At 43.0% G+C, this 15,914-nt stretch overlaps 2 protein-coding genes and 1 long non-coding RNA gene across 3 annotated transcripts; 1 reads left to right on the top strand and 2 right to left on the bottom strand.

The window, feature by feature from the left end:
- Positions 1-7,806: 7,806 nt before the first annotated feature.
- On the top strand, positions 7,807-10,885 carry LOC135497327 (uncharacterized). Its single transcript, XR_010448806.1, has 2 exons — positions 7,807-8,069; positions 10,689-10,885. It is a non-coding gene; the product is annotated as an uncharacterized LOC135497327 (long non-coding RNA).
- Positions 10,886-11,705: 820 nt separating this feature from the next.
- LOC135497263 (nuclear apoptosis-inducing factor 1-like) lies at positions 11,706-12,194 on the bottom strand. The gene has a single exon (XM_064787026.1). The coding sequence runs from the start codon at positions 12,192-12,194 to the stop codon at positions 11,706-11,708; it is 489 nt and encodes a 162-aa protein (XP_064643096.1).
- A 2,330-nt stretch (positions 12,195-14,524) lies between these two features.
- On the bottom strand, positions 14,525-15,661 carry LOC135497262 (uncharacterized). Its single transcript, XM_064787025.1, has one exon. The coding sequence runs from the start codon at positions 15,659-15,661 to the stop codon at positions 14,525-14,527; it is 1,137 nt and encodes a 378-aa protein (XP_064643095.1).
- Between the last annotated feature and the right edge of the window lie 253 nt (positions 15,662-15,914).

The following is a 15,914-nucleotide window of genomic DNA, read 5'->3' as shown; positions in this document are numbered from 1 at the left end:
GTCAGAGTTGCAATGCATCGTGATGTGACGACGACAAACACTATGTAAACGTTGTTCCCAATCAATTGCATGAATCTAGAAACAAAGGGCTAAGACTTCATATCTAATTAATAAATTTGTAATGATAAACTGAGCTCATAACTATTTACAGTACTTACACATTTCAACAGTATCATAATTCCAAGCAAAACAATTACACACACTGATATCTCCCTCATAATCACCTCATAATCATCACATTATTTATCCCTTCTCAAACAAAGTGCAAAACAGAAGGCCCAGCAGGCTCGCTCGCGTGGCCTAAAGTTACAACAATGGTGAATAGACGAAATGGATGTAGCGAAATGATGAACAGGTGAAATGGTGAATAGGCGAAGTGATGAATAGGCAAAATGGGTAATAGGCGAAATGGGTATAGGTGAAATGGAGAATAGGCGAAATGGGTGTAGGCAAAATGGGTGTAGGCGAAATGGGGGTACACCGTTAAAACAGCCTCCATCAGCCACTTATGTATTGTCAGGAAATTAGACTACTTTCATCAGTTGTTCTAGCATTCTGCAAAAGAATCCTTCCCAAGAGAATATGGCTACCTCTCATACTGAGCTTTGCTAGCATTGTCCCTCAGACTAGAAATTTGAGGATTGGGCTACATGAAGGCCTTAGTGTGTGGCGTGTTGCATTTGCGGTATTCCCGGGGGTTATTGCGTGGGTTTGAGCGAGATAAGGGGGTCTATTCACCACGCGCGGGTCACGCTCTGTCCTCCGAAAAACACCCCCTATCACGCTTTTTTGGTACAAGGTTGCTCTACAGATGTCATTGGGAGTGAACCTCCCGGGATGACGGGGCACCGAGGCCCGATATATCAAAGCAATTCTAATAAGTTCTATTACATGTGTATGATAATACTATAGCGCAGCGATAGATGAAGTGCCTGTTCCAAGATCTCCAACACTAGACGATACCTGAATTCCTGTTATCAAGCAATCCGTGTTGTGTCTGACAGGCAGTTAAGGACTAGGTTAATGTTAACCAGTTCCTGTAGTGATATCTGGCTACCTTTGTCCTGAAGCGGTTGCAAGGGGGTTTGTGCTCCTGATTCCGGTGTAACATCCGTGGTTGTTTCCCATGTGTCAGTGTTTCCAAACAATAGGCAGCTAGAGAGACCATGACTTTTCAATAGGGGGAAACACAGAAAAACTTGTCAATCTATCTTTTAGCGTTCCCAAACAATGAGGGGAAACACTCAAAAATAGAAACACTCAAAAACATTACACCGGGACTAAGATCAAGTGGAAGAGCTCTAGTTGGGCAGAGGGAGGAGTGACTCCTACCAGAGGGTTACAGGAGTTGCTCGGCGTCCGTCTAGTGAAACATAAAGTCATGCAGCACTCAATGACCGACCAGGATTTGATTTACGTTTTTGTTGTGAGCTTTATTTCCAACTATTTGTGTCTGCCAATCAATCAGAATTAGTACACTGTAAACGAGGATGTCCATAATGGCCGCACTTTTCTTTTGTGACTTCGTTCTTTTACACCGCTAAATATTGACAAGAGATAAACTCAAGTCTTATACAATTGATACTATGCAACATAAAATCGAAACCTCAAAGTCAACGTCATATATGAAAGCTGTGAGTGTTAACTCGTTAAGATAACAGACCATTGGTGTAAACCGTACAGTTGCAGGAGTTCATGTGACCATGGTCGTCAACATCATGAAACAGGTAAACCATTTCCCCTAATTGTCTGACATCATGGTGTCCATTGGTGAGCATTAACTGGAAGCTTGGTTAATAATGCCAACATATCAACAGTTACCCGTATTGTCAATAGAGTCAGTACACAAGCCATCATGAGGTGACCTCACCATACGCTCTTTAACACATTTTCTAATAGATTGATTGCTCCAGCCAGTTCCACAGATTTTATACAAATATCCTGACATCAAGGTTAGTTAAACGAGGTTAGCAAGTGCAACATTACAAAAGAGGGGTCAGAGGTAGTGTTTACATATTCTAAAACAAAAGTAAAAAAAGACTTGACAAAGTTGGAACTTATATGTTCCAAAACTACGGTGGCCCATTAGGGACATCATGTTTTTTTTTAGATTCAAATACGATTTTTTTTTCTCGAATTTTCTCCACGGAATTAAGTATTTTCTCCACGGAATTAAGTATTTTCTCCACGGAAATAAATACTTTTCTCCACGGAAATAACATTTATCTCCACGGAAATAACATTTATCTCCACGGAAATAACATTTATCTCCACGGAAATAAATACTTTTCTCCACGGAAATAAATATTTTTCTCCACGGAAATAACATTTATCTCCACGGAAATAAATACTTTTCTCCACGGAAATAAATACTTTTCTCCACGGAAATAACATTTATCTCCACGGAAATAAATACTTTTCTCCACGGAAATAAATACTTTTCTCCACGGAATTAAGTATTTTCTCCGCGGAAATAACATTTATCTCCACGGAAATAAATACTTTTCTCCACGGAAATAAATACTTTTCTCCACGGAATTAAGTATTTTCTCCGCGGAAATAACATTTATCTCCACGGAAATAAATACTTTTCTCCACGGAAATAAATACTTTTCTCCACGGAATTAAGTATTTTCTCCGCGGAAATAACATTTATCTCCACGGAAATAAATACTTTTCTCCACGGAAATAAATACTTTTCTCCACGGAATTAAGTATTTTCTCCGCGGAAATAAATAATTGATTCCGCTGATATGATTGGTCCTGCATTTTAGAGGACGAGGTCAAGGTGAAACTATTAACCCTTAAACCCCAACCTTGCGGTAGGCTCGGGAACCAAGCTGTACAGGCGCTGCCCGCTGGAACACGAGGCCGCTTGTCAATCCCGTTTGACATTGTCAGATCTGACTATACGTGTATAGTGTTGGCATGAAGACTGTGGAAGATGTAAGTAACACGATGATTGTCAGATTTGATACGTTTTGAATCATAAAAATGCAGTTGGTAGCATCTTTGTAGAGTGGCCTAGTATCAGTGAAGAAAACGGTACGTGGAGACCCACTGCCGATGTTATGTATAGCTAGCTACTGCGCGCGATAGCTAGCTATACATAACATCGGCAGTGGGTCTCCACGTACCGTTTTCTTCACTGATACTAGGCCACTCTACAAAGATGCTACCAACTGCATTTTTATGATTCAAAACGTATCAAATCTGACAATCATCGTGTTACTTACATCTTCCACAGTCTTCATGCCAACACTATACACGTATAGTCAGATCTGACAATGTCAAACGGGATTGACAAGCGGCCTCGTGTTCCAGCGGGCAGCGCCTGTACAGCTTGGTTCCCGAGCCTACCGCAAGGTTGGGGTTTAAGGGTTAATAGTTTCACCTTGACCTCGTCCTCTAAAATGCAGGACCAATCATATCAGCGGAATCAATTATTTATTTCCGCGGAGAAAATACTTAATTCCGTGGAGAAAAGTATTTATTTCCGTGGAGAAAAGTATTTATTTCCGTGGAGATAAATGTTATTTCCGTGGAGAAAAGTATTTATTTCCGTGGAGAAAAGTATTTATTTCCGTGGAGATAAATGTTATTTCCGTGGAGAAAAATATTTATTTCCGTGGAGAAAAGTATTTATTTCCGTGGAGATAAATGTTATTTCCGTGGAGATAAATGTTATTTCCGTGGAGAAAAGTATTTATTTCCGTGGAGAAAAGTATTTATTTCCGTGGAGATAAATGTTATTTCCGTGGAGAAAAATATTTATTTCCGTGGAGAAAAGTATTTATTTCCGTGGAGATAAATGTTATTTCCGTGGAGATAAATGTTATTTCCGTGGAGAAAAGTATTTATTTCCGTGGAGAAAAGTATTTATTTCCGTGGAGATAAATGTTATTTCCGTGGAGATAAATGTTATTTCCGTGGAGAAAAGTATTTATTTCCGTGGAGAAAATACTTAATTCCGTGGAGAAAATACTTAATTCCGTGGAGAAAATTCGAGAAAAAAAAATCGTATTTGAATCTAAAAAAAAACATGATGTCCCTAATGGGCCACCGTACAAAACTCATACAACTAAGTTATAACACCAAATCCTGCTAAAATATCTAAGCATATGGCCAAACAGGGCCTAAAACATTTCCCTAAAATTGTGCTACTGCTGCACCCGTATTCCAAAATAGGTCCATCCCATCTATCTTCAGCTCACTTTTCTAACTTTATTAACATCGCACCTGTTGTGAGTTTGCCTAAAACAATGGCCCAGCTTCTGAACACTGAACATACTGTGTATACAAACTGATAGCATTAGCCTAATTTTGGGCCATGGCGATTTAGCGGATCCTGCGGATTCTGCGGAACCTGCGGAATCTGGGCGGAATCAGCATAAAAACAGCTCGAGAATATCGACATTATGATAAATTATCCTTATAATAAATATTTGTAATATTCCAAAACTGTTAAATTGTCTAAACCGCTAAGATTATCAAGCATTTCGGAAAACCCCCAACATGCATGAAAAAAATGTCTGCATTCTATTATCGGACGATTTCCACATTGGTCTCGTTAGGGAGTTTTTCCCAAATGTACGCGATGATGACGTGCCCCATTAACAGGACGTAACATCTATTTTAAAATGCGTTTCCAAAGTGAATGCATGAGGACAACCCATTTGTGTCGTATATCACTGGAAACGCCCGATTCCCCTGATTCTGCAGGATGTTAAATCGGGCATTTTTTTTCTTTAAATAAATCATAAGCGTCACATTTGCTCCTAGCTCTGTTCACCATCCCAAATTGCAATATTGCCAATTGGGCCGGACAATCACGAAAAACCCCAAATATTATACAGTTCTTCCTGAATAATTCTTACAGTGACCATTTTCCCATGAAAAACAGTTGCTTACGCTACACAAAAATCAAAAAAAAATCGAGGGTCAACCATTGAACTTTTGAGATATGTTGAATTTTGCACAAATCAGCGAAAAACGCACCAACTGGCACTGGACGGCATTTCAAGACGGGGCCGACGCACATCCCAAGTTCAGTGTACACATACGTCGGCAACAACAGTATAAATGCGTAGTTTCTTGTTAGCCGCCTATTGAGTAGCGATCTAGGTTTCAGAAACTCCAAAAAAACATGTCTTTGCCAAAACAACTGCTGAATCTGAATCAACACTGACATACTGTAAGGACCGAGAAATCAATGATTTTAGGAACTACGGTGAGGCGGGGGGGGGGGGGGGCGCATGAATAAAAAAACCCTCCTTAATGAGACCATTGACCGTGATCTATAACCCAGGCCGAGTTGGTAATTGGCCGAGTTGGCCCGTAATCGTGTAAGTCGTTACGCACCCGAAAAACACACGTCATTTTCGTTCATTCGTTAATTTGTTAATATCGTGCAGAATACAATAGGGACGGACACTTTTTCCAGGGGACATTTTAAACTTCTACACTGGCCTGGTTGACACGTCTCTCTTTATTTTACAACATCGCAAAATTGTGCACGAGCAACATACGATTGCCTTGATGATCCATCATTCAGATATTCAAGTCACATGATGACTGATGATGTCCAGGACTCCCAGATGACAAATCAGTTTAAACAGATAATTTCCCACTCTCATGATAATAAATAAAAGATTTTTCTAAAACGTCCACCCGAGTCAATCATCCCACTCTTGAAGACCAAACAGCCAGCAAGATCATGCGATGACAGGTGACAAGCCCGAGATCCTGGCAACGATCCTTAAACCACCCCAAGTCCCAGGAGGCGAAACGACTAATTTTTGGGTAGAGTGACTCTCAGACACTCTCTTGATTTAGCTTGATTACATTACATCACGGCAGCGGCCACCTTCAGTGCCACCACGTGGGGCCTAATGGTATTAGGCTAAGTTTGGGGGCGAAAATGCTGGGGGCGAAAACGTCAGGGAGCGAAACGACCGGATACCAATCCACTGCAGGCCAGATTCCGCAGAATCCGCAGAATCCGCAGGATCCGCTAAATCGCCATGGACCTAATTTTGTTACTAAAAAGATAGTGGTGTTGCATGACACTAGATCACGCTTAGGGTAGGACTAACAAATGCTTTTTCACGGCGTCAACTATCAAGCCAGTCAACTCCGGCTTCCCAGGGCTGTGTAACATTACTACGTATATTATGATTAACTGGCATAATTCCCGTGGCGCGGGTTGTTTTAGGGTGATGGCTTAATGTGGGGTCGGGGCAATTTGGGTGAAATGAAATTATATGTCTGGGGGTTGTGATGTTGTCTTGATTTTGATATGCGTCAAATAGGTCGATGTGTGATGTGGAGCACTCCGCGCCGACCCAAGTGTTTACAAATCGAACATGATGATTTGGGGGGATGATTTTCCTCCAAATTACTTACACTAAACGCGTTTTTGGCCAAAACGACCGGAAAAATCAAACTCCACCACTCTTCAAAGTGGTCTCGACTTATTTTGACGAACTATTTCGCGAATGGTGAAGAGTTGGCATGTTACGAACTTAGTACAACAAATACCGCGAGCATAGTGGGTGGCAGCACCATACGGAGGAAGTAGTTCGCCTAGGGTTTTTTCGACACCCTCCGCACGGACTCCACTCGTTCCGGAACACTCACTTACTTGTTAATCTGCAGTGGTTAGCCTGTTTTTATCGCAGTAAAGAAATGTTAATCGGGATTTTATATTATATTTTATATTTGCCCCGGGTATTCATACAGGGAGCTGTGCGCTACTTTGCGCCCAGTGCTTGGGTCGGGTGAGGCGGTTTTGTTTTGATGAGACGTGTATCACGTGATGAATTCCCATACGGTACTTAGAAAAATTAAGAGCGATTAACAACGTAGTGTGAAAGAGTACGACCAAAATAAAGGGGGAAAATTGCGAAATGGATGAATGCTTTAAACATATAGTGGCCCCAATACTTTTGATTTAACAGATTGCCCCATATGCAAATCAGACCTGCTGAAAAGGCCCCTTATGTTCATGAGAATGCCCATATATAGAAAGAACAAAAAATGCTATTTCTCCGAGATCGCTGCAAATTTTACCAATTTAACCCGGCGAGGTGCATCTCCATATCAACCACGACTTTCAGTTTCGAGGTCATCCGATCTGAACTGACGGAGGAGATGTGTGACAAACTATTTCAGCTCTACGTCCATTATAGTAGTGATTATAATTTTGTGATGAGAGGTCAGTCTGAAAAAAATGTGGCATAAATTTGGCAAAAATAGATACATATTTTGGAATATACGTATATTCACGATTAAGTGTATAATAATATTTTTGGTAGCAGCAATGGCTATAGAAATATCCTGTTACGAGTGGCATCGTATGTCACGAACCAAGTTTTTTTTGTCACGACTTTAAAAAAATGTACATGTGAGAACCAGTCCAGATACTGAGCTGTCCAAACTGGCCATTATTTGAATGGCACGAACTGGATATGTATTATTGTCACACAATTTGATGTGAAAGTCCAGATTGCGGTAATATCCGGTCTCCAACTGTCCACAACTCAAATTTGAACAAGTCATGTTACAGGAGTGCCTTCTTATCATGATCCTACATGCACAAAGGTTGTCGGGTGTTTTATCTATGTGGAATTTTTTTCAAAGGAAAAAAACCGAAAGAAATTTGGAATTTCTACCAAAATAGAACTTGTGAAAATTTGATTTGTCAATGATCGTTAGTGTGGAGTCCAAAACCAAATCCTTACAGGGATTACCGAATCTGTTTCCAAGCACCACACGAATCGCTGTATGAACTGAAGTCGGTGACGTCATATCAGTAACCATGGTACTGTAGTCCCATAATAAAATCAACCACGATAGGGGAGCTGGCATTAAACCATCTGCTCTCTGAGGGAAGGAGAAGCGTTTACCGTTGTCGTCAAAATGAAGATCTTGCTGCTGATACTGGTCGTTGGGCTGTTTGCGTCGGAGTCAGTCATGACCGAGGCGGGTCTCTCAACGGTGGAAAGACTTAGAAGGGAATGCAATATTTCACCAGGTTGTTTTGTCCGTATCGGGAAAAAAAGACAATTGTAAGTACAATCATGTCTCATTACCATCAGTCTCAACTAACCTCGGGCCAGAAATGATTGCCGTGCCCCAATCATTACCCCAAACTACAAAATATTAGCACCTTTAATTTCACAATTCGCAAAATTCTCTGAAAAAATAAAATAACGCTTTTTCTTTCTTTGGCGGATTATGAAAAAAAAATTCGTAGGCTGGTGGTGTGGGCTGTGTAAAGTATGCCAAATACTACATGTAGTAGTTTCCTGTAGCTCTTTACCTCAAAATGCGTTGATCCGCTTCTCAATCTCGTTGTCATGGTCCAGGATTCTGCCGCGTACAGGAACAATCTCGAAGGTGGAGTTCTGAAGTCACAATGATATTTTTAAGTCACACCAAATTAGTGTGGCTCGGGCAGCTGCAGCTTTGGCTATTCGCGTTTTCATCTCCTAGAGGGAAATACCATATTGTGTCTATGTGGCTCTCAGGTAGAGGAACTCTGCCACTTGTTCTAGATGGTAGTTTGAGGCACGCATCACTCTGTTCCCCTTTGCTTGAAACTATGGTGTTCGTCCTCTCAAGGCTAATTGCCATGTCATGTTTGCCACTAGCTCTTTCTACTGTCTCTGAGTGGCGGATTTGGTCACTTGTTGAGCCACGAAGGGGATCGGATCATCGATGTCTCCGGCAAACCTCAGAGCACTGATCGTTCGACCCGAGATTGTCACGGGTGACTCCAATTCAGCGATCGACCCTGCCATAATATTCTCGAGGAAGATGTTACACAGGTTTGGTGATAGGAGGCTACCTTGCCTTATTCCTACCAAGGTGGGGAAGCTCTCACTGAAGTTCTCTCTTACCTGAACGATGCTCCTGCATTACCTCTATGATGATGCCTGGGCTAATGTACGTCCTCAAAACTGTCTACAAAACATCTTGCCAGACCCGATCGAAGCATTTCTTGCGGTCACCGAAGTTTGCCCTGCTGCCTATACCTCTTCCACAATATCTACGGTTGAATATCTGCTCAATGGTGGACCTACCTTGTGGAAACCAGCTCATTGTTCCTCAGATTAGATGACCTCTTCTTAATTGTGGTTGCGAGGATAACCTTAAGGATAATCTTGTTTGGGAGGTTATATATCGGGTGGCCGGAAACAACTCGTCCAACTTGAAGGAGCAGTAACGGATGGATCCTTAGAGATTGCGTTTGCTCATAACGCCTTTAATTCCGTTTTCTACTTCAAATGGTACTATCTAGATGCTCATCAATTTTTACTAGACGTACCTCGGAGGAAGGCTTTCAGAGCCAAAGAGACCTATTCTAGCCTGTCAAACGATGAAGTTTTCGTGTATACGTTATGCATGATAACTTCAGGGTTTGGTGGGGTCTGAAGTTAGGGGGAGAGAGATTTTTGACGGCTTTTAACCCGCGAATCAGCTTTTTTACCGCGCCGGGTTAAATGGAACTTTAAACCACATCAGTATGATTGATTTGCCTGAAAGTTTTTTTTCTAGGGCTTCTCGAACGGTCACAGTTGTGAGGGTCAAAGTTGGACTTCTTAAAAAAATTGCTTTTGACGTTGAAATATCTCAATGCGCCGATAACTGCCCAGCTTTATTTTGATAGATGTCGATCTATGATGGAAGGAGCTGCGGCAAATGGAAGTTCCCGTGGGTAGTTTAGGGCGCGGCCTGTAGGGGCACTGCAAAACAGTGCTTTTTTTCTGAAATGACACATGTATTTCAGGCAATCCTGGACTGCGCCCTCAACATCCCGAGCTAGTTTATGCATGATAGGATTCTATTAGCTTATCCAATACTATGCCGCTTAAAAGTATGGTGGGATAATGAAGGCGCGAGGGTATAGGTGGTGTCGAAGTGGGTGAAAACGTTGAAATCAGTGCTTTTTGGGGCTGAAATATTTAGGGTTATTTTTATCTGACAACGTTCCACCGCCTTGCAAGTTCCAGGTGAATAGGGCGAAGTGGTCCCTCTCAATGCCCCCTCACGTTTTGCTTAATTTTGCTCAATTCATGATTGGATGATAGCTATAAATGGGTCAATAGGGTTGAACCCCACTGAAATTTGTATAGGAATGTTAGAAGACATACAGGGCTATCTGGTAAAAAAAAGATTTCATTCAAATGTGATGAGGGCGCACAGAGATATTGGACCCCAAAAGCACTGGTTTAAACATTTTCACCGACTTCGGCGCCACCTATACCCTCGCACCTTCATTATCCTACAATATTTTCAAGTGGCATAGTATTTGGCAAGCTCATGGAATCCTATCATGCATAACTTAGCTTGGGATGTTGAGAGTGAAATCCAGGATTGCCAGAAATAAATGTGTCATTACAGAAAAAAACACTGTTTTGCAGTGACCCCCTACTTACGATTTTTAAAAAAAATTTCTGCAGCTCCTTCCATCACAGATCGACATCTACCAAATTAAAGCTGGTCAGTCATTGGAGCATTGAGATATTTTAACTTTAAATGTCATTCAAAAAAACATTTAAGGCAAATCTGAGATTGGCATATATTCCCCTCTTATAGAAATCCGCCTGATTCTTATAAAAATTGGCATACACACTTTCCAAGAAATGGTTGCCCTCTGCACTGAGATCGTTTTGTATTTTCAGTGTAAAACGAGCCGAGAAGAAGAAGCCTATCGCCTAATGGACCAGTAATTGGAATTTGTACCAACCATCAACAAGGTCGGCCGCACAGGGTGCTTGGAAAGAGTCTGAACAGAGAATGTTTAGCTGCAAAGTCCTTACATTTTCCCTTTTATATGTCGTTGCAAGCCTTGATCTAATAAAGAACTCTTTTATCCGTAGTTTTCTTTCCGAGATTACGTAGGAGCGGGATGTAAGGAGTGCACTTCACTACTCTAAACTGACTTCGAGAATAAATAATCGGGCAAGTCTATTGTGGCCCATTAATGGTTAATTCATTCGATTGGGCATGGTGATGATATCTGACAATCAGAGTCGAGGGAAATTTTGGCTGTCGTTTTCAAAATGTTATGCAAACAGTTCTTGTGCCATACTGGGAAAGAAGCACGAGACAGTAAAAACTCATCGAATCGGACCTGGGGCTTTCTTAGGGCTTAGTAAGCGTTTACGAACTCGTACACCGCTCGTAGTGTGCTTTTATCGATTTGCGTCATATTCACAAAGCACTCGTTACTTCAATCGACCTCGTAACACGTTACTAGAATTACGTGAGGTGTTTTAGGCTTCGTTGAGTTTTCGTAAATAGTTTGAAACACTTGTACGCTACAAGCATGGCAGCTGCGTTGGTTTTATTGGAAGAGGTTGAGGCCAGACGGGCTTTACGGCGGCAACGTGTGTTTAGAGACAGATTACAACCACTCGACGTCTACGATGACGTAGATTTATATCAGCGGTACCGGATGACTCGACCAGTCCTCCTTGAAATCATCGACCTGTTAGCAGGTGAGATTGCCCCAGCCACCAATCACCATGCGATCACGTGCAGTACCAGCAACTCTCCAGGTCTGTGTTGCACTCAGATTTTGGCTACCGGCAGTTTTCAACTTGCTAATTGGGACATGGCTAGTGGCTTGAGTCAACCTACCATATCAAGAATTGTGACCAGAGTTTCCTCTGCTTAAGAAGCTAAAGCATAGCAGTTTATAGCGTTTTGAAATCGAAGTCGCGGTCCTCGTGGTTGTCATGGTCGCCGGAGACAGGCTCTTCTGTATCTATGCCGCCAGGGATTCCCTCAATAATTTTAGTCCCGATGAGTCCTGCAATCCTTTCCTCCAATTCCGTTAGCTGAGGAATGGCATCTTCCAATGGCACGTTGCCATCTTTTTTTACATAGACGGCCTCCTGTTTGACTTTTGATTTCATATCGTCCCACTTGTGCCGAATGCTTTTGTTTGTTCTAAGTACGGTGTCAACGCTGTTCACTCTTCGCGTTATGTCACTCCACACATCCTGCTTTCGCTTCAATGTAATCACGTCTGAAAACTTGTCATTAATAACCCCCCAATTCTTTTCCACAAGACTAACTAACTTTAGAACTTCGGTGGAGGAAAACTTCGGCTGACGGCTGTTAGAAATGGTGTCATCCTCGTCATCTCGCGGGACGAGAGTTTTCCTCCTCTTCGGTCCCATCACGCTTCTTGCAAATTCCGGGAAATAATGGTGTATAGAGCTTGTGGTGTCCCTGTACATAGGTCTATTACAGTGACGACACGCTCAATTGTATTTCATAACACATCAATGACTCACCCCGGCCAAAGTGCTCAACCGCGCAAAACAACGTGAGCGTTACGAGAGGTGAAGTAAGTAAGGCATTAGGAGAACCATAATAATGCTTTGTGAATACCACGTGATGACTTACTACACAGTTACAAAAGTCTTACTTCGGGCCTCGTAGATCGTTCGTTACTGACAATTCTACGAAGGCTTCATGAATACGCACCCAGGCTGCTGAGCCATCTTGCCAATACAGTGAAATAGATGATTCGGTTACATCTAGACTGATTCAGACCTAGGTGCTTCATCGTCTTATCAATACGGTGAGAGAGATTAGATATTCACAACCAGCCCAGATCGAACCTGGCTGCTCCACCGCGTTCCAGACACTGTGAGAGAGTTGAAACAATCACAACCAGACCGAATCGGACCCAGCTACTCCATCGACTTGTTACTTGAGACAGACGCAACCAGTCCGACTTTGACCAGGCGTCGCCATCCTCTTGTCACTTACGGTGAGAGAGTTTTCAGACAGTCACAGCGAGACCAAATCGGACCTGGCTACTCCACCGCCTAGTCGCGCACGGTGAAAAAGCTGAAAGAGAAAAAACAGGACCGACTTGGAATTGGCAGCGCCACCATCTTGTCACTCACGGTTAGAGAGACGGAACAGCCACAACAAAGACCGAATCAGAGACTGGCTGCTACAGCGTTTTTTCACACACGATGAGCGAGTTGAGACAGTCACAATAGAGAATACCGGGGAAGACGACACGTGTAATGAAGCAGTTGATGATGATGAAAACAGTGCTGGCATTTGAATCAACAAACATTATAGGCGTGATTAATATTTTGGTTATATCAAGCAAAGACCGACCTCATGTCTCTCCTTCTAGACATACTTGATCCAAAATATTCAGGCACTTAAATTCTCGTTCCGTGTATTAATGATCATAACTAGAAATGGCGCTGAGTCTGCTAGCAGACTCGGGAGTCTCCGCCACGGAAGGGGTGTGGGAACGTTGAGGGGTGGGGGGTGGGGGGTGGAGGAGTTGTGACCAAATGAGTGCTTGGTAGATCACTTGCAGCCGTAAATGCCAGGAGGCGAGATATTTGTTGCATTCTTTATTTTACACATTCTAAAATATGTGGCTTGTTTCACATTGAGTGTTTGACATACATGACATAGAGAGACATACATACGCAGTATCAATCAATCAAATCAAATATGACATTTCTAAAGCGCCCAAATTTGGTGAAAAATTTTACCAACTCTCAGGCGCCTTTGAAATACACTCGAAAAAGGTGTGCTTTTAGCATTGTTCCAAAAGCTGCCTTTGACTCCGCAAGTCTAATGTGTGTGGGCAGCCCATTCCATAAGAGTGGCGCCGCCTTGTAGAAGGATCTGTCACCAAAACGTATGCACTTGGTGCGTAGCTCCTGTAGAAGGAAAGCGGCGTCAGCCCTGAAGGAATAGGCTGACCCACGTCGGCGTTGTACTATATCAGTCAGGTAAGCCGGTGACGCTCCATGGACTGCCTTGTAGGTGAGCAAGAGTATCTTAAACTCAACCCTTGCCTTGACAGGCAGCCAATGGAGCCGCATCAGAACCGGACTGATGCGGTCAAACTTGGGAATCAAGCATGTAACCCTGGCTGCAGCATTTAGAACACGCTGCAACCTGCCATACTGCTGTTCCGTGATGCCGTAGAGGAGAGCATTGCAGTAGTCCAGGTGAGATGTAACAAAGGCATGCACCAGGGTAAGGCATGCACCAGTACTCATAATGTAGGAAGTAGATACAGTACATGTACATGTTGACTCTAATGAAAGGCGATGTACATCATGAACATACAGCTAGTTAATGAGAAGTTCTTAAAGGGGGAATGCTGCGAATGTGATATCGTGGTAACTGTAGTATGTGTGACATTTGCCAAATATTGTAGTGGGTGGTGCTGTGTATTGGTAGATGTGGTCAAGGAGGGTGTTGCCTGTGGTTGTGGGGACTTTTATCATTTGAGCGCAGCCGATGTCGGCGAATTGGTCAGAAGTTTGGTTTTGGGGTTGTTTGAGGAAGTCAATGTTGTAGTCACCTACAGCGATGGTGGGTGTGTTTGGATGGGCTGTGGCTGTTCTTTGGAGAAGTTTTGTGAGGTGGGGTAGGAATTGTGGCAGGCTGTACTTTGGTGGGCGGTATATGTTGATGATGGTGAGGGGTGGAGTTGTAGTGTTGATGATGAGATGTTCTAGGTGGTGGTCTTCATGATGTGTTGTTGTGTGTGGGATGTGTTCTTTGATGTAGACACCAACCCCACCTTTGAGCATGGTGGCGTATAGTTTATTGGTGGGTTCACCAGTGTTGTTGTTGGTTTGGGGATAGCAGTGTGATCTGGGTATGTTGATGAATGTCTGGCCTGGGAGAGCGAAGGTGTTGTTGTCTGGATGGGCTGTAGTGACCCATGTCTCTGTGAGGCATATGATTGAGCGTGTTGGATTTGAGTGTTCTGAGTGGCTGGCATGTGATGTTGGAGACCTTCGATGTTGTGGTGTGTGATAATGAAGTGGTCAGTTGTGTGGATGTTGGAAATAGGTTCGGCGGGTGATATGTTTGCAGTGGGCATTGTTTGTATTGTTTCTGTGACGTGTGCATTGCAGTAGATTTTGGAGAATGTATCATCCAAGAGGTATAGGCCTTGTAAGGAAGTGACGCGACTGAGCGCTACGTATGCCTGGCCAGGGGTGAAGATGTGTTTCAGAGCGACAGCGGCATGATGTGTTGTAACACCTTGTACTTTATGTGCAGTGCAGGTCCATGCAAGGGAGATGGGGAACTGATGGCGGACGAAATTGTTGGATGTTGGTTGATCATGTACTGGTTGGTGTTTGATGATGATTGAGCCCTGTGGGATGGCATCTTTGGTTGTTTGGCAACGTTTTGTTGCAAGCCCAGTGTGGTGGTTAAGGTAATGAACGCAGATGTATGGTGGGACTTTTGTATTCGGGCCTGGCGGTGGAATATGTGTAATAGTGCCACAGGCGCCATTGACCAACCCATCGGCAACATCAATATTTTGAGTGAGCATGACTTGTGCATGTTTGGCAAGTGTGTCAGGCTTACTACCTGGAAGCTGTGTAGTGGTTGTGGGTGGAGTGGCTTTGCGGGGACGTTTGTTTTGTTTGTAGACGTCTAAGGGTGGAATATGTTGAATGTTTGGGGAGGTGGAGTTGAGTTGCATGTGGTTGAAGTTGTCAACTTCTTTGCGGGTCGGGAATATGTGGAGGGTGTCATCAGGTATGGTTTTGTCCAGTCTTGATAGGAGCATGGCATGGTTTTGTGGTGCAAGAGGTTGTTGTTTTGGCCTGACTCTGATGCGGTTCAACATTTTAGTGAAGGTTTTGTCGCCTTTTTGTCGCATGATGTCTACTAGTTGCCAGAGGGAGAAGATGGACCATATGTTAGTGATATCTGTCGGATCTTTGTACAGCGGAGGTGGTCTTACTGGAGCAAGTTGGTAGAAGTCTCCGACAGTTAGAATGGAAGTATTGCCGAAGTAGATTTAGCTTGATGTGTATTTCTTTATGTGTTGGAGGCGGCCATGTATGTATGTGAGCAGTGGTTGGTTGATCATGGAGATT

The sequence above is a fragment of the Lineus longissimus genome, chromosome 12 (genome assembly GCF_910592395.1).
Source record: "Lineus longissimus chromosome 12, tnLinLong1.2, whole genome shotgun sequence".
In the NCBI taxonomy this organism is placed as follows: domain Eukaryota; kingdom Metazoa; phylum Nemertea; class Pilidiophora; order Heteronemertea; family Lineidae; genus Lineus; species Lineus longissimus.
This window is presented reverse-complemented; position numbering and strand designations above follow the sequence as displayed.